General features: G+C 44.8%; 1 protein-coding gene across 1 annotated transcript; it reads right to left on the bottom strand.

The window, feature by feature from the left end:
• Positions 1-11,866: 11,866 nt before the first annotated feature.
• Positions 11,867-22,928, bottom strand: LOC114910524 (NACHT, LRR and PYD domains-containing protein 3-like). The gene is made up of 11 exons (XM_029251955.1): positions 22,824-22,928; positions 22,653-22,713; positions 21,065-21,287; positions 18,590-18,598; positions 16,627-18,403; positions 15,777-15,950; positions 15,488-15,664; positions 15,036-15,209; positions 14,771-14,947; positions 14,584-14,630; positions 11,867-12,699 (listed from the first exon to the last, which is right to left on the bottom strand). Exons 1-11 carry the CDS (start codon positions 22,895-22,897, stop codon positions 12,173-12,175), a joined length of 3,420 nt encoding a protein of 1,139 aa, XP_029107788.1. The 5' UTR covers positions 22,898-22,928; the 3' UTR covers positions 11,867-12,172.
• Between the last annotated feature and the right edge of the window lie 206 nt (positions 22,929-23,134).

Here is a 23,134-nt window from a genome sequence, read left to right as displayed (position 1 = left end):
ATATGTACAGAAAAGGGTAGAAGAGTTGTTGCTGCACGTGGTTCAGTAAAGGAAAAAGAAAACATTATCCATTGCATCTTATCTTTATTTGTGTTCGAGTGTAGTTATTGCACCCGTTAACACAACAATGCTGATGTTCTTATTAAAAGTGAAGAAGGACAAAGGAAAAAGAAGAACGGGAGGTTCTCACTGTATGACGATGGACCAGAAACCTTCTGGGTGACCATCACTGGGCTGAAGAAGACAGACACTGGAACATACTGGTGTGCAGTGGATCGGTCCATTGCAGACACTTTCACAGAGGTGTATCTAACGATACTTGATGCTACGGTTTGTCACACTGCTTCACCTCACGTACTATAGTAAAGAAGTGTGTTACTGACACTGCTCCTCACCCTGATGAACCCCACTGTCTCATCCACAGCTCATCGGCCCACAGCGCCACCACCTGGCGCCTCTGCGTCCAACCAGGATGGAGGACAAACGACAGATATCTGTTTGTCTCTGTTTCTGCTTCCTGTAGGAATGAATGCGCTGAGCTCTGCAAATTCACAGCGAAAGTTATCCTTCTGTGTCAAGAATTATGGGACGAGGACAGACTGTTGCTGCAGAAACGTTTCTATCTGCCATGAGGGTGATGACATCTGGCCCGATCAACCCTGTACACCCTACATCTACATGAAGTTAGTGCAAGTCAGCAGTTATGAGAGTAGCAGAATCAGATTAAACTGTTATCTTTGTGGGGGTGACAGCTGAGCGCCCAAACTATCACCTGATGAACATATAATGAAAGGGACTGTGCCATTATTGTACAACCCAGAGCCACTCGTCATCTACATGTCACGACACCATCAGAAACGTTCATGAAGGACAACTGGAGACATGACCTCTCTCATCCCACAGCTCCTCACCCTGGTAAACCTGCTGCTGTCACCCTTAACAGCTCCCCATCCTCCAGCACCCTCATGTGGCACCACAGCATCCAGCCAGGATGGGACTCTGGGCACAGGTACCTCCTGCCCTCATCTTAGTCCTCAACTCCTCCAGTGATGACTGAGCTCATCTTGTGTTTGTCGCAATTGCTCCTCATCTCCAAAGTTTCACTTCCAATTTGTGGAAAGTGTGGAGCTCAGTAACAGTCATCAGCAGCTCAATTTACGGACCTCTCTAGGTCATGGAAACATTAAGATCTGACGTCTCTCCAGTCATACAGAAGATGTGAGTCTTCCTGCAGGGTATAATGTCCGTCTTTCTCAGTAATTCTACACGAAAGGAAGCGAAAATTGGCGGCACAGTGGGTGGTGCTGCTGTCTCACAGGGCCTGGCCTGTTTGGGTGTGGGTTTGAATCCAGCTCAGTCTGTGTGCAGTTTACATGTTTTCTGCATGTGTTTTCCTCCTGGTGCTCTGGTTTTCTCCCACAATCCAGAGACATAATGTGTTTCAGGTTCATCAATGATTCTGAATTGCTCGCAGTGTGTGTTTGTGTGTGGCTACCCTGTGGTGAACTAGCATCCAGCCCAGGGTTTACCCCTCCTAGCCCAGTGCCCAGCGACTCTGGGACGGGCTCTAGACCATCGCGACCCTGACAAGGTGAAGTAGTTAACGGAAGTGAGAGAAACACCGCATACATAAATCTACAGCAATACTGTAATAATGCAGCAATTGCAATGATGCGCAAAAGTAACCAACTTCTTAGCGTACAGTAAAACCAAAGACGCAACTGTCTGCAGGACATCCCTGACCACAGTAAACCTGGTCCAGGCTGTAGTGGTGCAGCGTAAAGATCCACATACGTAACGACACCGAGATAAGATTATGGTGAAACCTGATACAGGGGTTGACTGGCAGTGAGAGGTGAAGATCTTCAAACAGCAGGAGCGCAGCTCCACAAACAAGACACAAACGCTGAGGAAGGAGCGGCTCAGAGAAGTCGGGCAGCAACACAAGTCGCTGAGAAGTGCAAAGCACAACAAGATGATGGTTCCAGAATGAGGAAACAAGCAACCACAGCTCTGCAAGGGCCGTGGCCACGTGTGCAGAGCAGTGATGAGGATGCGGGACAGAAAGCCCCCCGGTACTTATGAGCAGGAATTGCATATGACATCATCACAGTCCCGCTGCTGCTGCAATACCCTCAAATGCAGTACTCACTTAATCTGAATTGCCCCAGTCAAGATTTCCCAGGTGTATGAACAGGTAAATAAGTGTAAGTTCTTTAGCATCAACACATGACATCATTCTCCACTTAACATAATATTAACGTTTGGTTTGCATCACCGTTCTAAGGAATTCTGGAACGTCTGGACACCCTTCTGGGACTTATTAGAAAGTGCTATACCATCTTACCTGTGATACACTGTAACCTGCATTATTATGATAAAGTCATTTCCCTTCTAGACATCCTGCTCTATGTCACTGCTGGAGTAAGTGTGGTCTACTGCTCTGTGGACTCATTGCTGTTGTCATGGCTGCTGTGTTCTGGAATACAACGGACTCAAGCGCAGATTGCATTTTCCTTTTTATTTTTTAAAAACAGGCTGAGGCAAAAGGAAAGTCGGAGAACAGGCAAAGGTCGAGTGATCTGCAAACGTTGTTCAAGGGACGAGACACGAGACGTGGTCAAGACAAGGACAGGAGGTAGGTCGTAGTCAGAGTACTTTCTTACTTATGCCTACTACCCCTCTTGGGGCATAGGCCGTCAACAAGGGCTCTCCAGGCATCTCTGTCCTGGGCCAGTTTTTCCAGTTTTCCCCAGGTGTGGCCCATCCTCTTGGCTTCTGCATCCAGGTGGCATCGCCATGTGTTTTTTGGCTGGCCTCGCTTCCTCTTGCCTTGGGGGTTCCACGTGAGGGCTCTTCTTGTAGTGTTTGAAGCTGGCTTTCGCAGAGTAAGGCCGATCCATCGCCAGCGACTTTGCAGGATATCATCTTCTACTGGTTGTTGTCCTGATCTCTGCCATAGCTCTTGATTGCTGATGATCACGGGCCAGTGGATCCTGAGAATCTGTCGCAAACAGTTGTTGATGAATGTCTGTATCTTTTTTGTGGTGGTGACTGTGGTCCCCCAGGTCTCTGCTCCGTAAAGTAGGACTGACTTTACGTTGGAGTTGAAAATTCGGGTCTTGGTCTTAACTGTCAGAACTCTGGACGCTCGCACATTCTTCAGTTGCAGGAAAGCTGCCCTTGCCTTGCCTATTCTGACTCTGACGTCGACGTCTGACCCACCCCGCTTGTCGATTATGCTGCCTAGGGAGGAGAAGTTGTCCACCTCTTCTAACGCTTCACCATCAAGTGTGATTGGAGAGTCCTTGCCTGCATTGACCCTCAGTATCTTGCTCTTCCCTCTGTGGATGATGAGACCTACTCGTGCTGAGTTCTCTGCCACAGTGCTGGTCTTCTCCTGCATTTGTTGGTGGGTATGTGAGAGAAGGGCGAGGTCATCTGCAAAATCCAAGTCATCCAACTGTTCCCAAGGTGTCCATTGGATCCCAAGTCGCTTCTCGGCTGTGGAGGTCTTCATCACCCAGTCAGTCGCAAGCAGGAACAAAAATGGTGACAGGAGACATCCTTGTCTAACTCCTGTTCACACCTGGAAAGCGCTAGTGAGCTGCTGACCATGCACCACCCTGCAGGTCATCCCGTCGTAGGAGTTCCTGATGATGTTGGTAAACTTCTCTGGTATTCCGTAATGTCTCATCAGCTTCCACAGGGTGTCTCTGTCTACACTGTCAAAGGCTTTCTCATAGTCAATGAAGTTTATGTAGAGTGGTGAGTTCCATTCTGTTGACTGCTCCAATATAATACGCAGTGTGGCTATTTGATCTGTGCAGGATCGCTCTTTCCAGAATCCTGCCTGCTGGACTCGGAGCTGTTGGTCAACTGTGTCCTTCATTCTGTTGAGGAGGATCCTATTGAACACCTTGCCTGGAACCGACAAGAGTGTTATGCCTCTATAGTTGGAGCAGCTGCTGAGGTCGCCTTTCTTTGGTAGCTTGATGAGGTATCCCTCCTTCCATTCTGTTGGGACAAGTTCTTCCTCCCAGATTTTCTTGAAAAGGGGGTATAGCATCTCCACTACGGTTTCGATGTCAGCTTTCAATGCCTCTGCTAGAGTGTTGTCAGGTCCAGCTGTCTTGCCAATTTTCAGCAGTTTGATGGCCTTACGGATCTCCTCCCTGGTGGGCTCCCTGCAATCGATAGGCAGGTCTACAGCAGCTGGCTGGATGTCTGGTGGGTCCTGAGGGGATGGTCTATTAAGCAGCTCTTCAAAGTGTTCTACTCATCTTTTCTTCTGTCCCTCATCTCCAGTGATGGTCCTTCCCTCCTTGTCCTTTACAGGCCTTTCTAGTTTGTTGAACTTTCCAGACAGCTTTTTTGTAGTGGTGTATAGATCTTTCATATTCCCTTGTCGAGCTGCTTCTTCAGCCTCAGTAGCCAGAGAGTCAAAGTATTTCTTTTTGTCAATCTTGATGATCCTCTTTGTACTTTTGTTGGCCTCCCTGTATGCTTCCTGTGCTCTGGCTTTCTCGGCCCGTGTACGGCTGTTGTTAAGAGCTATCCTCTTTTCCTTCCTTTCCTGTATCTTCTTCATGGTCTCTACTGAGATCCACTCCTTGTGGTTGTGTTTCCTGGAGCCTAGTACTTCCTGGCATGTTGTTATCATTGCCTCCTTCACTGCCTTCCATTTCACATCAATAGTCTCCTCATCCAGAAGCTCCTGCAGAGCCTGGAACTTGTTGGTGAGGGTTAGTCTGTATTCCTCTAACTTTGTTGCCTCCTTGAGAAGGGCGGCGTTGTATCTCTGGCGCTGGTTTGTCTCTCCTATCCATGTCCTCTTTAGCTTGAGCCTGAGGCGAGCCACAAGAAGGTGATGGTCTGAGGCAACATCTGCTCCTCGCTTGGCGCGTACGTCCTGCAGGGATCTCCGGAACCTCCTTGTGATGCACACATGGTCTATCTGGTTCTCTGTAGATAGATCCGGTGAAACCCAGGTTGCCTTATGAATCCTTCGATGAGGGAAGATGCTTCCACCAATGACCAGGTTGCTTGTGGCACAAAGGTTGACAAATCTTTCTCCATTGTCATTCATCTCACCTAGTCCTTGCTGCCCCATAATCTCCTCATAGCCCCTGTTGTCGCTGCCAATCTTGGCATTGAGGTCTCCCATGACAATGGTGACGTCTCTTCCTGGCAAACTCTGGATGACGATCTGCAGTCTGTCGTAGAATTCCTCCTTCTGCTCTTTATTGCTGTCATTAGTTGGGGCGTAGCACTGCACCACATTCATGTTAATCCTTCTCATCTTAGTTCTAAAGGTTGCTGTGATGATGCGTGGTCCATGGGCCTCCCATCCGGTGAGAGCTCTCTAGCCTGTCTTATTTAACATCAGAGCCACACTTTGGGTGTGGGGGGGGGGGGGGGGGGGGCGTTGTCTTCCTCGTGTCCTGAAAACAACAGCATTTCTCCCGATGATAGCCTCTTCTGGCCTGAGCCAGTCCACCGTGACTCGCTGATTCCCAAGATGGCAAGTCTGTCGGCCCTCATTTCTGCGGCTACCTGTGCCGCCTTTCCAGCTTCGTACATGGTCCTCACATTCCACATCCCGATGTTAAGGGTGGCCTTGGTTGAAAGGATGGTGATCGGCTGAGCAGCTTCCAGATGCTTCTGGCTTTCACCACTCCGCGTCATAAGACTTCCAGCTGGAAGTCCATCTTCGCCCAAGGCCGAGATGTCTGAGATGTCTTGAGTACTTGTTGGCGTTTCTGAAGCGGTGTGGGTTTTTTACGGGGTGGGGTCGCTAGCCCCATGCCCGACCCTCCTTCTTTATCCGGGCTTGTGACCGGCAGGGGACCCCGAAGGAATCCCTCAGCGGAGTTGAGATTGCCAGTGATGACGCATAATTCTGTTTGCCTTAAGATGCATTTGCATTTGACAAGCTCCTGTTGTGCCAGATGTGCAACACGTAGAATCAATAATATGCTTGTCACCTCTGCATTCCACCAGCTCACACCCTAGAGCGACGCACATTGCTACAATTTCCTCCATACTCTTACCATATGGACATATAAACAACCACCATGTGTGAAAGCTGTTTTACAATAGAACTTTCTTGCATTTTTTTCCAGGGGGGTGCGGTGGCACAGTGGGTTGGACTGGGTCTTGCTCTCTAGTGAGTTTGGGGTTCGAGTCCCATCTTGGGGTGCCTTGTGATGGACTGGTGTCCCATCCTGGGTGTGTCCCCTCCCTCTCCAGCCCTACACCCTGTGTTACCAGGTAGGCTCTGTGACCCCGTATGGGACAAGCAGTTCTGAAAGTGTGTGTGTGTGTGTGTGTGTGTGTGTGTGTGTATTTTTTCCACCAATATCACATTATTTTAAAATAATATGATTGTAGAGTAATGATATAAAATGCATCACTGTTTTCATGCTGGGGGGCGTGGTGGCACAGTGGGTTGGACCGGGTCCTGCTCTCTGGTGGGTCTGGGGTTCGAGTCCCGCTTGGGGTGCCTTGTGGTGGACTGGCGTCCCGCCCTGGGTGTGTCCCCTCCCCCTCCAGCCTTATGCCCTGTGTTACCGGGTTGGCTCCGGTTCCCCGCGACCCCGTATGGGACTAGCGGTTCCGAAAATGTGTGTGTGTGTGTGTGTGTGTGTTTTCATGCTGCACTATTATCACTTTAATTTGTCTGTATACTGATTTATGCTTTTTCTTGGCAGCACCACCAGAACACTCACTTTGTGCTTACTACTCATTTTAAATGAAAACTAACTTGATCGGAATCAAGGATAAAGTTGTGTAAACAAAATACTCAGTGCTAGATACCCAAACACCAACTGAGATGTACAGTAGTTATGGTGCCTTGTGGTTTTGCGTTCAGTGGATGTACAGTAGATGGAGCAGTTGCTGTTAGATATTACAACCAAATGGTGGGACTCAAAAATAATAGTAGGTTAACAGAACATCTTATGTAAGTAAAATTATCAATAAACTAGCAGAGTGTTTCCTACACTCAGTCAGGTACCCCTTTTGGGATTTTAGTCCCTTTTCTGGCAAAGGGGAATTTAGGGGTAGTGATAATGCAATCTTATCTGAACCAGAGCAAATATAGTATTTATCTCTTAACTTGTGGAACAAACAGGCCTGAGACTTTCGGTGAGTACAAACAGGTGATGGTTTATTTACACAGTGACAGGTGGTCAGGGGAAAGGTGCTGCTCGTGCATCTCTACCCTAGTGCTGTCAGTCTGTGTTGTTCGGTCCTCATTGTTAGGGAGACTGATTAATACAGTGAGTGATTAGAAAGGTGGATGTCCATCCTTTCTCCTCACTTCTTTCTTCCCACAGAATGGGTGTGCACCATAGTAACATTTATATCTATTCACTTAGATGCTTTTCTCCAAAACAGCATACAGTACTGTACAAAAGTCTTAGGCACTTAGATGTTTCACAGAAATTTTTGTTTTACATGGTTATTTAATGTCTTCTGTGTTAGTGTCAATGGGAAAGAGCATATTTTATATTGCTTTGGCAAAAAGTAATGGTATTACAGTAAGGCTTTTGTATGTCGTTGTAGAAAGAAAGTACAGACACACACACACACAATCCTCACCAGCCTCAGCAAAAACCATGTAGTGACGACCAGCTGCTGCAAAGTGAGAAAGGATTCATTTTAACGCAGGTGGTCTGAGGACTTTGGGGAACAGTTCTGGGGAAAATTTGAGAGAGAAGGAGAGTTCCCTGGACCAGACCTGACCTAACCTGCCTCAACCCAATCTGACCTGATCTTACCAATCCTGAGTCAACCTGTCCTGACCTGACCTGGGATCGGTCTTAAAGCTTAGGAGTCTTGTTTTGTTACTTTGGTTTAATTGCTCTTAAGGGAGTCATGTGCCAGTTTGATCTGGGTTTGGTTCCTTAATAAAACCCTTTGATGTGCGGGTAGAACCCACAGTCTAGCACCTTTACTACACCCATGTGGCTGCCTTCGCCACAGAACTGGTCACAATATTTGGAGACACCCTGTTAAATTCCTCATTTTACCTCCTACCTGTCTGGCTAAGAGTCTAGGAGTAACAATGGAATGAAATCTGTGTTTCTCTCAACGTATCGAACACGGTGCTGCAGATACATCCTGCATAACATCCATTATCTCAGCACAAACTGTGTCGAACTGCTGGTCATGGCCATGGTGATACATCCACCTTAGATTAACACCAAAGCAGCTTTCTTTTACAGTGGTAAGTCCACAGTTGTGTCACATGTGAGCAGCACAATAATGCCACATCAACTGGACTTTTGCTATTACTCGACCAGTGAAAAGTTGACTACTCATGGTGTGACACCAGGTGAAATGTGCTGCACTCCTAATTGGTGTCCTCTGGGTTCTTGTTACCATGGCAACACAAGAACGCAGAAGAGACCACGTGTTTGCTGGTTGAGTTCACAGTTAAACACACACCCATTCAAGTGGACAAGCTGGACAACACCTGTATCAGTCAACATCCACAAAGCTGCTGGTCCGGATGGAATTTCAGGGCGAGTTTTAAAAACGTGCAGTGAGCAACTGGCTGCTGTCTTCATGGACATATTTAACACCTCCTTATAAAGCTCAACTGTACCCACCTGTTTCAAAAACACTACCATTATCCCTGTTCCTAAGAAAAACAAAGTGAGTTGCCTTAATGACTATCGCCCAGTGGCACTGACCCCCATTGCAATGAAGTGCTTTGAGAGGCTGGTGCTGGGACACATTAAGGACACCATCCCAGACCCTCTGGACCCACTGTAGTTTGTCTACCGCCACAACAGATCCACTGAAGACGTAATACCACACACACTTCACACCATTCTGTCTCACCTGGATAATAAAAACTGCTATGCAAGGCTATTGTTTGTAGACTGTAGCTCAGCATTTAACACTGTCATCCCAACCAAGCTGATCCAGAAACTACTAGGGCTGGGACTGTGTGCCGCATTGTGCAATTGGATCCTGAATTTCCTCACCAACAGATCCCAGCGTGTGTGGATTGGCAGTAATACCTCCCCACTGATTCTCAACACTGGCACTCCACAGGGGAAGCGTCCTGAGCCCAGTGCTATACTCCCTGTTCACAAATGACTGTGTGGCCAGTCACAGCTCCAAGACCATCATAAAGTTTGCTGACGATACCACCATTGTGGGTCTGATCACCAACAACAATGAGACGGCCTACAGAGAGAAGGTGAGGCTCCTGGCAGAGTGGTGCCAGGACAACAACCTGTCTCTCAATGTCAGTAAAACTAAGGAGCTGGTGATTGACTTCAGGAAACAGGATATGGTTCAGGCACCCATCTACATAGGAGGGGACATGGTAGAGAGGGTCAACAGCTTCAAATTCCTAGGGGTCACCTTCACTGCCAAACTCACATGGACTGAGCACATGGCATCAACCATCAAAAAGGCCCATCAACGCCTCCACTTCCTCAGGCGTCTGAAGAAAGCCAGGATGTCCACTACAGTCCTCACCACTTTCTACAGGTGTGCTGTGGAGTCCATCCTCACAGGGTGTATTACATCCTGGGGTGGCAGCTGCTCCATACAGGACAAGAAAGCCTTACAGAGGGTGGTCAAAACAGCTCAGGGAATCATCGGCACACAGCTACCAGCAGTCCAGGACACCTAAACCACACGCTGCCTCAGAAAGACGATGCGCCTCAGAAAGACGATGCGCCTCAGAAAGACGATGCGCATCATGAGAGATCATAGTCACCCCACACGGGCACTTTTCTCTTCCCTGCCATCTGCAAAACGGTTTAGGTCTATTCGAACCCGCACAGCTAGGTGCAGGAACAGCTTTTACCCCACTGCTGTAAGAGTATACAACAATCACCAATGTGCCACCTTTAGTAACTAGAGTTGGACAGTTCATTCCAAGCACATTGGTAGATTACACTGTCACTTTAAGCATTCTCATTCTCATTCTCTCGTTCTGAGTTCTCTGACTGTCAGCTGGCATTATTGTTACTACTGTTACCATTATTTATTGTAATTGCTGTTGTGCAGTATTTCTATTGTCCTTGCATATAGTGTGTGGAGAAGCATTCAGGAAGATTTTCATGATACATGTACATGGTACTTGTATCTATGACAATAAACTTGAAACTTGAACTTGAAACATGAACTAGGACAAGCTGGACAGGAGAGCGACAGCAGAGACACACAAGTGTCCTACATGTGGGACCTGCTGCAGAAGAACAGCGGAGATGTGACACCTCCTCATTTTCTGCTCAGAATTGTTCACCAAGCGTCTCGCAGAAGAAACACTTGTCTGTGGGAGGAGTCCTCACTCTTTGAACAGGTACTGTACCGGTGTATTTCACTTCAGTAATGGAAGGTATTTGTAAACTGCTGAGTGTGTGGAAAATCTGGATGAGATTCGTAACCTTCAGGTGCTGAATGAAAATGGGAAAGTCCTGGGTTCAAATCCCACCTCCTGCTGCAGTACCTTTCACCACTATATTTATTCTGAATTAGTACAGTAAAAATGATCCAGCTGTACAAAAATGTCAACAACTGTCAGCAGCTTAATATAGTGGCACAGTGGTGCAGCAGGTAGTGCTGTTGTGTCGCCTTGCCTGAGCCGCACGGTCAGGTGTAGGTTCAAATCTGATTCACGGTGCGTGGCGTTTGTATCTCAAAGATGTGGGAAGAACGTGACCATGGTAAACCACTTCTGTACTCTCCTTTGCCATGAGCACCGTATAAACAGTTGCTATAACTTGGATTTTTGATTGTGGCTCAATAAGCTAACATAACACTGATGTAAGATTATTAATAACACTGGGTGACTGTGCTGGGATGAGCTGACAATACACATAAGGTCAGTGATCTGTCTTCCGCATGGTCTCACATTCCATACTCTCCTGGGGAAGAAAGAGCAGCACCATCAGGCTGCTCCTGTATGTCCCACAGTGCCAATGTCTCTGTCCAAGTGCACTGTCCCACTGTGAGCTGTCCAGTGTCCAGTGTCTAGTGCTGAAGTTAAGTACAGCGCCACCTGCAGGGCACAGAATTACATTGACAGACACCTGAGGAACCCCCACTGCTGTAAGAGTATACAACAATCACCAATGTGCCACCTTTAGTAACTAGAGTTGGACTGTTCCTTCCAAGCACACTGGTACATTACACTGTCACTTTAAGCTTCTCATTCTCATGTTCTGAGTTCTCTGGCTGTCTACTATTATTAATTGTTGCCATTATTTATTGTTATTGTTTTGTGCAATATTTATTATCTACTGTTTTTGTTCATAGTCTGTGGAGAAGCACTCAAGAAGAATTTCGTGATACTTGTTGTATACGGTACTTTGTCCCAATAAACTTGAAACATAATTATACTGTGGCGTGCAACGCCGTGGATTTGGATGGGGCGAAGAAGGACACAGAGGCAACGTTCATGTTGAACGTTTCATTGAACACCGGCACTAGAGTAATAATGCTCACTCCGACAACCCCGTTTCCTCAAGGACTCCCGCAACTCGCCAGTGCCCGCAGGCTCTCTCCGCTTTCTCCCCTTATTTCCCGCCGCCACCAACCAATCATAACACACACGGCTCGCTACAACATAACACCTGTATTTATTGCTGGGTAACGTTAAGAACATTTAGTCACAGCTATAATCCAATAAACATTTGCTGTACAGTTTTCATTTATTTCATTTTTTAATTCTCTTTCCATCAGCAGCTCACACAGTCCACACACTGCTTGACCAAGACGAACTGGGCGAACACGGACATGAAGCAGTAAAAATGCAGTGTTGCTTTAAGAGAGCGATGCATTGTGGGAAGGGGGTGCAGTATCCGGTCCACTGCTGTCCGCCATATCTGTTAATGAAAGTGGTGTGTGTTCGAGTGGGAGATAGTAGAGCAATTAGTTCAAAAGCCGAGTTTGTTTTATATTTATTTCATACGATTATGAATAACAGGGGTACAGTTCAGGCAGCGTTTGACGAGCAATACACACCAACAGTGGGTCCCGGTTCAGTTCGCTATTCCTCCAGCTAGAATTCAGTTAATTACCGCGAGTTCGGAAAGGAAACAAAACAATCATTACAAAGTAAATACAGCCGGTAATATAATAAATCACACCAACAATAAAACAGTGGTAATAAAACGAAACAGATCCAGGACACTGGTATCTATTCCATCTCACACAGGGACACTGAGGAATAACTATAAACCCCAAACGCAGGACAGAGGTGCTTACTGAATGCGGAGGTGAAGCTGTACAGGAGGGTCAGTTGACCAGAGGAGACTCTGTAAAAGGACAGAGTGCCGGACATACAGTCCACATACACTCCTACTGTGCGGGAGGGGGGTACAGGTATAAGAGTGTGTATCTTATTGTGACTAACGTAGTAACTCTTATCAGAGCAGTACAGGCTCCAGGACTTGTCGTTGAATCCAAGCCGACAGTCATCACTGCCTCCTTTCCTGCTCATTCCTTTGGTCACTCCTATTTCAGCCCCATTTCCAGTCCACTGAACCTCCCAGTAACAGCGACCAGACACACTCTCTACACACACAACTTGATACCAACAGTCAAATCTGTCTGGATGATAAGGATATTTCTGTTCCTCTTCACTCCATGTCACATTCCTGTTGTCCTCAGACAGATATAGGTGTGTGTTTGCTGTGTTGGGGTCCAGTGTGAGCTGGCAGGAGTCTGCAGATGAAACACAGTTAAAACATAGTTAAAACAGTGTTAAATCTCCAGATAAAACACAAATTTCACCAAATCCTGTAAATGTAACTGTGTGAAACTGTATTACTGGCATCTGTAGACAAACTAACTTGATGATTTATTATATTATTATTTTATTGTAATTTTTTTATTCTTAAGAGTTAATTATAACATGATGGTGACATATCCTTTTTGGGACATTTCCATATTTCACTAACTGAAGTTTATTATTTGGTTGGAACTCAAGACAGTAAATATCTCTCTGAGCCTAAGATTAAATCTCTGAAATTCTACTCAACCTTGTGTGATCATTTAGTCACCGGGTTACAGATGAACTTTTGTTTTCTCTGAGCTCAACGTCACTTTGGAGAAAAGTGTCTCATAAATGAATAAAAGTAAATGAAACTGTATTACAGTTTGTTTTTGTAGTGGACTTCCAGTTCTCACTGTCAGCTTAGTGTTACTACAAGTATGTAAATGTAAGGCAGCCCTCCACACTGATGGACAGAACAATTTCAACACTTTACATTTTCAAACAGTTACATAACAGCAAGAATTTAAAAAAAAAATTACAGTATGCTCAATATCTAAAATCACCTTTTATTTACCCATATTATGCTTTTAATCAGTGGTCAACAAACAGATCACATTCAGATTTACTTTCAAAAATTTAAAATATATCCTATTTCAAATTATTTTTCTTTTCACTATTACAATGATTCTAATTTATTTAGCTATGTTCTGACTTTGTCTCCTGTTGTTATTTCTATTATATTATTCATCATTCATCTCTGTGTACCTTCTATGTGTGTCTGTGATATGCCCTGCTGTAGAAGTCTCTGGAACAGTGTGTTTGTGCTACCAATAAAACTCCATTTAAGTGCAAGTGGGTGGAGACCTTGGAAGGTCTGCGTCTCTTGTACAAGGACATAAGACAGGTTGAGCAGTATAAAAAGACACAGGACAGATGTGCAAGAGTGTCCATCTGTGATGGAGAACATCTGGAAAGAACTGTCATAAACCAGCTTTTTCAGCTTATTGTACCTCATTATTTCAAAAAGAACCTTGAACTGAAGAAAAAAAAAATCCTACACCGGAACACACACACACACTTTCTGAACCGCTTGTCCGGGGTAGCGGGGAGCCGGAGCCTAACCCGGCAACACAGGACAAAATGTTGGAGGGGGAGGGGACACACCCAGGACGGGATGCCAGTCCATCACAAGGAACCCCAAACAGGACTTGAACTCCAGACCCAGTGGAGAGCAGGACCCGGTCAAAACCACTGTGCCACTGCGCCCCCCGTCAGCACACTGCACACATTGCAGTTTTATCTAACCTTTAATATTGGACTACACGTTTGTATCCTATTTCATTTTATTATTTATTTTATTATTTATTCTTTCCTGTTTTCATCATTATATATTCCTTGTATTCCTGGACTGTGTTCCTAGTTTCTACTTGTTTGTCTCGCCTTATTTGTCTGTACCGCGGGCTGTCGGATAAGCATTTCACTGCACGTCATACATTGTGTTTTTGACAAATAAGAACTTGAAACTTCAAATGCACTCGTGTATAACAGCCGTGTGTGTGTGTTGTGTAGAGCAGAGCACAGTGTGTTTGCTGGATCGGAAGTACAGCCCAGCAGCTGCTGCTTGACAACAGATGTGTTATATGTGTATAGAATAAACATCAGAGTGAGCAAGTGGTGTGGATCTGATCTCCTTCAGAAAACACTCCCAAGTCTCCTGACATCAGTGACACAGCAGTGATGAAGAAGACACCAGTCACACACACAGGAGGAAGAATCACCCACACCATCATCATGAACATCTGAAGGCAACTCTTCAGGACAAACACACTTACATTTCCTTAGTCCTGGTCTGATCCTGCACTGTCCACCATGGTCCACACTGTAGGAGAAGCAGAAGGATACACAGTGAGTGAGAAACACACACAGCCTGTCTATGAAGTGTGTGGAAATACAGAGCCCTGTGACATGTATGTGGGTTAGCAGTAATCTCTCTCTCACACACACACACACAGTACTTACTGCAGTGTCTCCAGTTTACAGTGTGGATCCTCCAGTAGATCAGAGAGCAATTTCACTCCCGAGTCTCCTGGGTGATTGTAGCTCAGATCCAGTTCTCTCAGGTGTGAACAGGGGTTCGAAAGCAGAACTGAAGCCAGAAAAGCACAGCCTCTCTCTGTGACACAACAGCAAGACAGTCTGTAGAAACACACATACAAAACACTGCATTCTCACTGATACACACATTACTGATCATGTACAGTGTTTATTCCCCAGTAGTACTGACCTCAGTGTGTCCAGTTTACAGTGTTTATTCCCCAGTCCAGCAGAGAGTAACTTCACTCCTGAATCCTGCAGGTCATTGTCACTCAGGTCTAACTCTCTCAGGTGTGAAGAGTTTGAGATGAGAACAGAGGCCAGAGCTTCACAGCATCTCCCTGTCAGTCCACACTGGATCAACCTGGAAATGATATCATTTTAAACATGTGAAACGATGAAGTATTCAGTTCAATGTTTACAAATATTTTAGATTCATGCATTGTCTTGAGAAATATGACATTTTGTAAGTGACAGTAACATTGTAAATTTATTTTTAAAAGAATAAGGATTTCTTTCAGTACGTTTGATATGTTTCACGCATCCAGTATAATTAAGAATTAAGGGTTAATAGTAATGACTCTCACACACACACACACACACACACACACACACACACACACACACACACACAGTACTTACTGCAGTGTCTCCAGTTTACAGTGTGGATCCTCCAGTAGATCAGAGAGCAGCTTCACTCCTGAGTCTCCTGGCTGATTGTAGCTCAGATCCAGTTCTCTCAAGTGTGAACAGCGGTTCGAACGTAGAGCTGAAGCCAGAGAATCACAGCCTCTCTCTCTGATACCACAGTTAGACAGTCTGTAGAGACACACACACACACACACACACAGACACACACACTAAATACTGTATTCTCACTGATACACACATTACTGATCACGTACCGTGTTTATTTCCCAGTAGTACTGACCTCAGTGTGTCCAGTTTACAGTGTTTGGTCCTCAGTCCAGCAGAGAATATCTTCACTCCTGAATCTTGCAGGTCATTGTCACTCAGGTCTAGCTCTCTCAGGTGTGAAGAGTTTAAGGTCAGAACTGAGGACAGAGCTCCACAGCATCTCTTTGTCAGTCCACACTGTTTCAGTCTGGAAAAGATAAAATTTAGATGGATATTTGTAAGTAGAAACTGTGGTGTCCGAAAAGGAAGGTACACCGTTCTTTGGAGGTTTCCCTGAAACAAAGCACTGGAACACTTGAAGTGTGCAAACAAAGAGTTTATTAAGAACAGTAGCTCGTGTCACAACCTCACTTCACACCGCGGAACCTCATCTCCCATTTCAAAAAGCCCCATTATATATAGTGCCCCCAATAACGGTTCCCGCTTCTTTTAGGAACTAACCAATAACAATTATCCTTTGTCAACTTACACCCTACAGGCCGGCAGGAACCTTTCTTTTACAAAACTCTCAAGGATTCGTTCTTGGTGTAAAACACCACAGAAACAGTCCATTAATTTGCAAAGAAACGTATTTGGAGATGGGGGTGCGGTGGCGCAGTGGGTTGGACCACAGTGCTGCTCTCCGGTGGGTCTGGGGTTCGAGTCCTGCTTGGGGTGCCTTGCGGCGGACTGGCGTCCCATCCTAGGTGTGTCCCCTCCCCCTCTGGCCTTACGCCCTGTGTTGCCGGGTTAGGCTCTGGTTCCCCGTGACCCTGTATGGGACGAGCGGTTCTGAAAATGTGTGTGTGTGTATTTGGAGATAACTGTAAAGTGCCTTTCAATTTTATTACTAATCTTAACTATCATTAGACCAGAGTACTTACAGAGCTGTTTTGGAGATCTTGACTACTGGCAGCAGCCTCAGAAGACCTTCCTCTGATCTGATGTATTTCTTCAGGTCAAACACATCCAGTTCCTCGTCTGACATGAGTAACACAAAGGCCAGAGCTGACCACTGTGCAGGTGAGAGGTGTTTGTTTGAAAGATTTCCTGAGCTCAGGTAACCTTGGACTTCCTCCACTAAAGAATTGTCATTGAGTTCATTAAGACAGTGGAACAGATTGATGGTTCTCTCTGGAGACAGATTTTCTCTGATCTTCTTCTTGATGTACTGCACTGTCTTGTCAGTATCAAATGATCTGATTCTTCTCTCTGTCAGTAGCCCATATAACAGACTCTGACTGGAATCCATTGAAAGGCCAAGAAGGAAGCGGAGGTAAAGGTCCAAGTGTCCATTCTTGCTCTGTAAGGCCTGATCCACTGATTTGTTCAAAAAGTCAGACCAGTTTTCTGTATGAGCTGCAATCTGTTTAATAAAACTGTATTTCTTGTTTCTTTTTAATACTGAAAACAAAGCAGCAAGATACTCCTGAACACTCAGATGCACAAAGCAGTAAACCTTCCTTTGGTATAACCCACATTCCTCTTTGAAGATTTCTGTACACACTCCAGAGTACACTGAAGCTTCACTGACATCAATGCCACACTCTTTGAGATCTTCCTCATAAAATATGAGGTTTCCTGTCTCAAGGTTTCTAAAAGCCAGTTCCCCCAGTTTTAGAAGGAATTCTCTGTCTGATTTTAAAATGTTATAAAGCTCATTTTCTCGTTCCTTCTGATACTTCTCATTCTTTAAACTTGACTGAAAGATGATGAAGTGTGTGTACATCTGAGTCAGAGTCTTGGGGATTTCTCCACTGTTTTCATTACCAAACAGCTTCTCAAGAACAATGGCTGAAATCCAACAGAAGACAGGAATATGACACATGATGTAGAGACTCCTTGTTGACTTCACATGTGTGATGATCCTGTTGACCAGGTCCTGATTGCTGAACCTCTTCCTGAAGTACTCCTCCTTCTGAGGATCATTGAACCCTCGTATCTCTGTCACCTGGTGGACACATTCAGGAGGGATCTGACCTGCTGCTGCTGGTCTGGAGGTTACCCAGATGAGAGCAGAGGGGAGCAGATTCCCCTTAATGAGGTTGGTCAGCAACACATCCAAAGATGTTGTCTTTGTTACATCAAACCAGCTCTGATTGTTCTTGAAATCTAGAGGAAGTCGACTCTCATCTAGACCATCGAAGATGAACAAGGTTTTACACCTTTCAAGCTCAGCTGATCCAAGCTCTTTCAGTTCTGGGATAAAGTGGTGAATGAGTTCTATCAGACTGTAATCTTGACCCTTCATCAGATTTAGGTCCCGGAAAGGAAAAGCAAATATGAAATGAATATCTTGATTTCCTTTTCCTTCTGCCCAGTCAAGAATAAATTTGTGCACAGACACAGTTTTTCCGATGCCTGCAACCCCCTTTGTCAGCACGGTTCTTATAGGTGCCGTTTCTCCAGCTAAGGGTTCAAAAATGTCACTGCATTGGATCGCAGTGTCTTGTACTGCTGGACTCTTGGTGGCTGTTTCAATAAGTCTCACTTCATGTTCATCATTGATCCCTCCAGTTCCACCTTTAGTGATGTAGAGCTCTGTGTAAATCTTATTGAGCAGGACTGGATTTCCTTGCTTTGCTTTCCCTTCAAACACACACTCGAATTTCTTCTTCAGGTTACATCTGTATTTATGTTGATATTTCATCAGAAATTCATCTGACAAAATAAATTACAGGAAAAATGGGGGAAAACAAGTATTAATAATATAAAAACAATGGAAATCCAAATCTATTACAGACCATTTAAAATGAACAGAAGGAAATCAATGTTTTGTTTATTATAGTTTTTGTTGTCTTTTTGTATCAATCATTTTAGTTTTTGACAATTAATTTTCATTATTGCCTATGTTGCCTATATATTTGACATTTAACATAGGTAAAGACCTCCACGTGATTTTCTTGGACTTGGCGAATGCCTTTGGTTCAGTACCACATGTTTTGTTGTGGAAGGCATTTGATTTCTTTAAAGTCCCAGAGTGTATTATGAGACTGGTTAAGGTGTATTTTGAAGACATCCAGTTTTATTTTTGTACCAGACAATAGACCACATCTTGGCAGCGGCTGGGGATTAGCATAATGGCTGGATGCACAATCTCGCCTTTGGCTTTTACCATGGCGATGGAGGTGATAATAAGATTTTCGAAATGGGTGGTTGGGGGTATGAGGCTGAAGGATGGTTCTCACCTCCTGCCAATCAGAGCATATATGGATGATATCACCGTGCTTACTACTACCGTCCCGTGTACTCGTTGCTTATTAACAAAGCTAAATGGAAATCTAAAGCTGGCCAAACTGAAAGTTAAACCTAGCAAGTGTAGGAGCTTGTCAATAGTTAAAGGCAAGTTACTGCAGGAGAATTTTCAGATTGATGGGGGAAAGATCCCGTCAGTGGCTGAAAAGCCAATTAAGAGCTTGGGCAGATGGTATGATTCTTCATTAAGCGACAGGGAACAGGTAAAAGGGTTAAGAGAGGATGTAATACAGGCAATTAAAAAGATTGATAAATATTTATTACCAGGGAAGCTGAAGGTGTGGTGCTTGCAGTTTGGTCTATTGCCTCGTATTAGGTGGCCACTAATTGTTTACGAGGTTTCTATGTCAGAGGTGGAAAGACTCAAAGGTGTTATGAGCAAAGCTATAAGGAGATGGTTGGGGCTTCCTCATTGTTCAAGTAGTGTGGTTTTGTATGGAAAGGGGGTCTTGGAATTGAGTGAAGAATTTGAGTGTGCCAAGGTTGGCTTAGAATTGATATTGTCAAGCACAAGTGACCCAGTGATGAGACTGATTCTTGTAAGATTAAAAACAGGACGCAAGTGGAATCTGGGGGGGAGTCGTTGCGCATGCACAGGCAGCTCTTGAGCACAGAGATGTGGTTGGTCAGGTGCAGGCAGGTAGGGCGGGGCTCGGTGCCGGTGATCCGATAAAATTGTGGAGTAAAGCTAAGTTGCCGGAGAGGAGGAAGCTGGTGATTGGTTTTATCCGCAAACAGGAACAGAAACAGAAACAGGAGACGAGGGGGGCAACTGCGACGTCACATGGAGTGCAGGGGCGATGTTTGACTTGGGAGTGTGTGGAGAAATGGAAGATTGGCTGGTATGGTCTGTGGGCGATGGACGCCAGTCATATTAGTTTCTCATTCGAGCCACCTATGATGTTCTTCCTACTCCACAGAATCTTAGTCGCTGGGTAGGTACAAAGCCGACTTGCAGCTTGCGTGGTGGTATAGCCTCTGAGGCATATGCTTGGATGCATAATGAAGTGCTAAAATCCTTGGCATGCTTGTTGGAGAATAAATGGATTGAGGTCAATTCTCTCCTGCATGTCACGGGCGTGGACGAGGTGGTATGAGTTTTAAGTGGGGTGAAGTACGAGACTGGAAGTTGCTAGCGGACGTGGGAAAACAACTACAGATACCGCAGTGCATTGTGGTCACGGCAATGAGACCCAATATTGTGCTGTACTCCGAGGGCACACTGGTAGTGTACTTCATTGAGTAAACGATACCCTTCGAAGACGCATTGGAGGATGCCTTTGAGAGGAAGAAACTGAAATACATTGAGTTGGCCAGTGAGGTGAGGGAACAAGGCTGGCAGTGCATTATTAGACCGGTGGAGATTGGTGCAAGAGGGTTTGTTGCAAAATCAAGCACGTCACTACTGTTGAATTTTGGTTTCAAGGGTCAGTCGTTAAAAGCAGTGATTAAAAAAACTTGTCGGAGGTAGCAGAAAGACCCAGTCAGTGGTTGTGGATGAGGAGGCAGCAAAATGTTTGGGGGAAGCAGACTTGAGCAGGGAGTACTCGCTTATATGACTGTCAAATGGTGAGTCTTGCTGTCGCCTCCATGTGCTGATGTGGTGTGTTGGTTGGTTTGTCGGTGGCTAACGTATGGCTGGGATGGGAGGTTCTCTGGTGGGTGGAGTTGCCGGGATGGCACCTCGGGCATGGATGGGGGTGGGTCTGGGATGCCAGATCTTGCTGTTGAGCCTTCTGGAGGTGTCGTGGGCTCAATTCAATGAAACATCAACGAAGGAAGGTGCCCACTTGACAACCCCAGCGACGTGCTCGTGGTGACTCCCAGCGAGGAGGGTGGTGCCTGCCCATGATGTGGGCTGATTTTTAGGGAGAGCTGTATTGGGGTGGAGTGAGGGGCAGGTGGGGTTTTGGGAGGGATGGAGTATTGGTGGCATGGTTGGTTTGTGTCCAGCCCCCTTGATTTTGGCACGAGGGGTTGAACGTCTTTCCTGGTGTATTATTGTATAACGAATTCAAAAGAAAATTAAACTACATGAGACTGTAAAGAGATACACAAAGTTCTTACTCTTCTCCAGTGTGTCTGCGAGGTCCTTCTGGTTCATGGTCCTCAGGATGTACAGTGTAATCTTCAGAGCCCCCTCTCTGCCACACATCTTCTGGATCTCAGCTTCACTGTCCAGGTCATTGTCAGCCTGGGGCTCAAGGCATGCTGGGTAATCCTGACTCAGATTCCTCTTCAACTTGTTCAACTCATCTCTCAGGAACTTCACAGCTTTGTCCTCAAGAGACTAAAGGAAACACTGAACTTCTAGACCAATAATAAAATATGGTTCTAGCTTCCTATTATAAACTTGTATAATTTGACAAGCCACTAATTCATTTCCCATTAACCACACCAAGGAAGTCCTCTAAACTGATTTAATGTAGCAAATGTGGCACAATATATAAAAGGTAAAATCAAAGATGGACAAACAATAGAAACATCATTAACCCAATAAACTGGTATTATCCAGCAGGGGGTAGGAAAATACTACTAAACCATCTGAAACATGTTAACAGTCAGTACACATATGAACAGCGGAAACTACCAGTATAAACTTATAGAGAAAGGGAATGTGAGGAGAAAAGTATGGAAATCTGGAAAATTTAAACAGAACACAATAGAACTGAATATAATGTTTGAAACTGTTAGTTAAGGTGGTTCTCAGAGAGAGAGTTTGATTCATTATGTCACAACTCATTTTATCTCTTATAATTTTTTTTCTACAACATCAAATCCTTTATATATGGTTTTGTCTCCAACTTGTAAAAAGGCAAATCATGAGTGAAAAACAACATAGAATAAAAATCAAGTTCAATCTCTGTGTAGAAAGTGTCCAGGTATTTGTTCTGTGTGTAATGATAATAATAATCTCATGAAACCTTTTCCTAAATCAGCGTGAAGACAGATATCAGTTGTGTAGAATATTGTTCTTGTCTATAACCATATGAATCATTACACAGTGCTGTTCCTCACATGGCTCACCAAGAGCAGTGTTGGAGGAGCCAAAGAGAGCTAACCCTGGGACCAGAGCAATGTCCCTTTATACACTTGAGGGAAACACCTAGGGACTCATTTTGTTCCATCAACTCCTACTGCCTTGGGCTTTGGTACAACACTTTTGGGGTGGGATGTGTCTTCTCAACAGCTATAAGAACCTTGAACATCACGTAATACAGTTTCATTTGTTATGAATGTTATAAAGTAAACTCCACACAAGAGAGCAGGAGAAGCAGGTCATGTTCTGGATCCTACATCACAAATTGATGTCAGTATTTACATCTTGATGACAACACCAGTCTGTCTTCATTAAATCCTGTGAAATGAAACTGAACCAAAGTGAACCTGTGTGTTTTAGCTTTGGTACAAACTAAGCAAACAGAGAACAGCAGGACAGCAAGTAGTGAAGTGGTTAAGGACACAGACTAGTAATCTGATGGTTTCTGAGTCAGAACTCAAGAGAAGTCTGTTATTGTAGTCTGGAGAAAATAAGGTGACTTAAACTGGTCTAGTAAATATCCTGTTTCATAGACTGGTAAAACCACTCAGGATAAATGAGGTCTAATCATAAAAATAATTACAACAGCTATGTACTGTAATAAAATTGTGGTACCTTGAAAACTGCTGATAAATCCACCTGTTGATGCGCCGAGTCACATCTCTTCAGCTGATTTCTGTTGATTAAACATAAGTTTAAATATACTAATGTGGACAAAAATATCTGAACATGTTTAATAAAGATGAAGAGCTGAAAAGTTGCATCATTGGTTCAAAACACATCTACCTTCCATCTGTAGAAACCTGTCCCTGTTGGAAGCGAATAGGTTGATCCATTGACCGGTCACTCTTCATGGACATACAGCTGGGTTCAGGTGAGTCTCTTCTCTCCTCCAGGACTCTGTGGTCACAGATAAGAAACTTCCAGTAAACTTTCCAGTGAGTGTCTTTCTATCATTGTGACCTTCCAGTTCCCAAGAAAATTTGTAAAAATGCGCAAAAACTCACTTTGAACCCCAACCTGCATCAAATAAATATTACTTAAGACAACACAACACACAGGAACACAAACACACACGTCTCTCTCTTACCTGTTCA

This window comes from Scleropages formosus, chromosome 5, assembly GCF_900964775.1.
Source record: "Scleropages formosus chromosome 5, fSclFor1.1, whole genome shotgun sequence".
Lineage (NCBI taxonomy): Eukaryota > Metazoa > Chordata > Actinopteri > Osteoglossiformes > Osteoglossidae > Scleropages > Scleropages formosus.
Note: the sequence above shows the minus strand (reverse complement) of the source record. Positions and strands in the feature narration are given on the sequence as shown.

Coding starts and splice junctions, on each gene's coding strand:
- LOC114910524 (XM_029251955.1), bottom strand. CDS start 22,897: ATGTCCATGAAGAGTGACCGGTCAATGGATCAACCTATTCGCTTCCAA. Junction 22,714..22,823: donor CAGGTTTCTACAGATGGAAG/GTAGATGTGTTT, acceptor TTTAATCAACAG/AAATCAGCTGAAGAGATGTG. Junction 12,700..14,583: donor CAGACCAGGACTAAGGAAAT/GTAAGTGTGTTT, acceptor TTTCATCTGCAG/ACTCCTGCCAGCTCACACTG.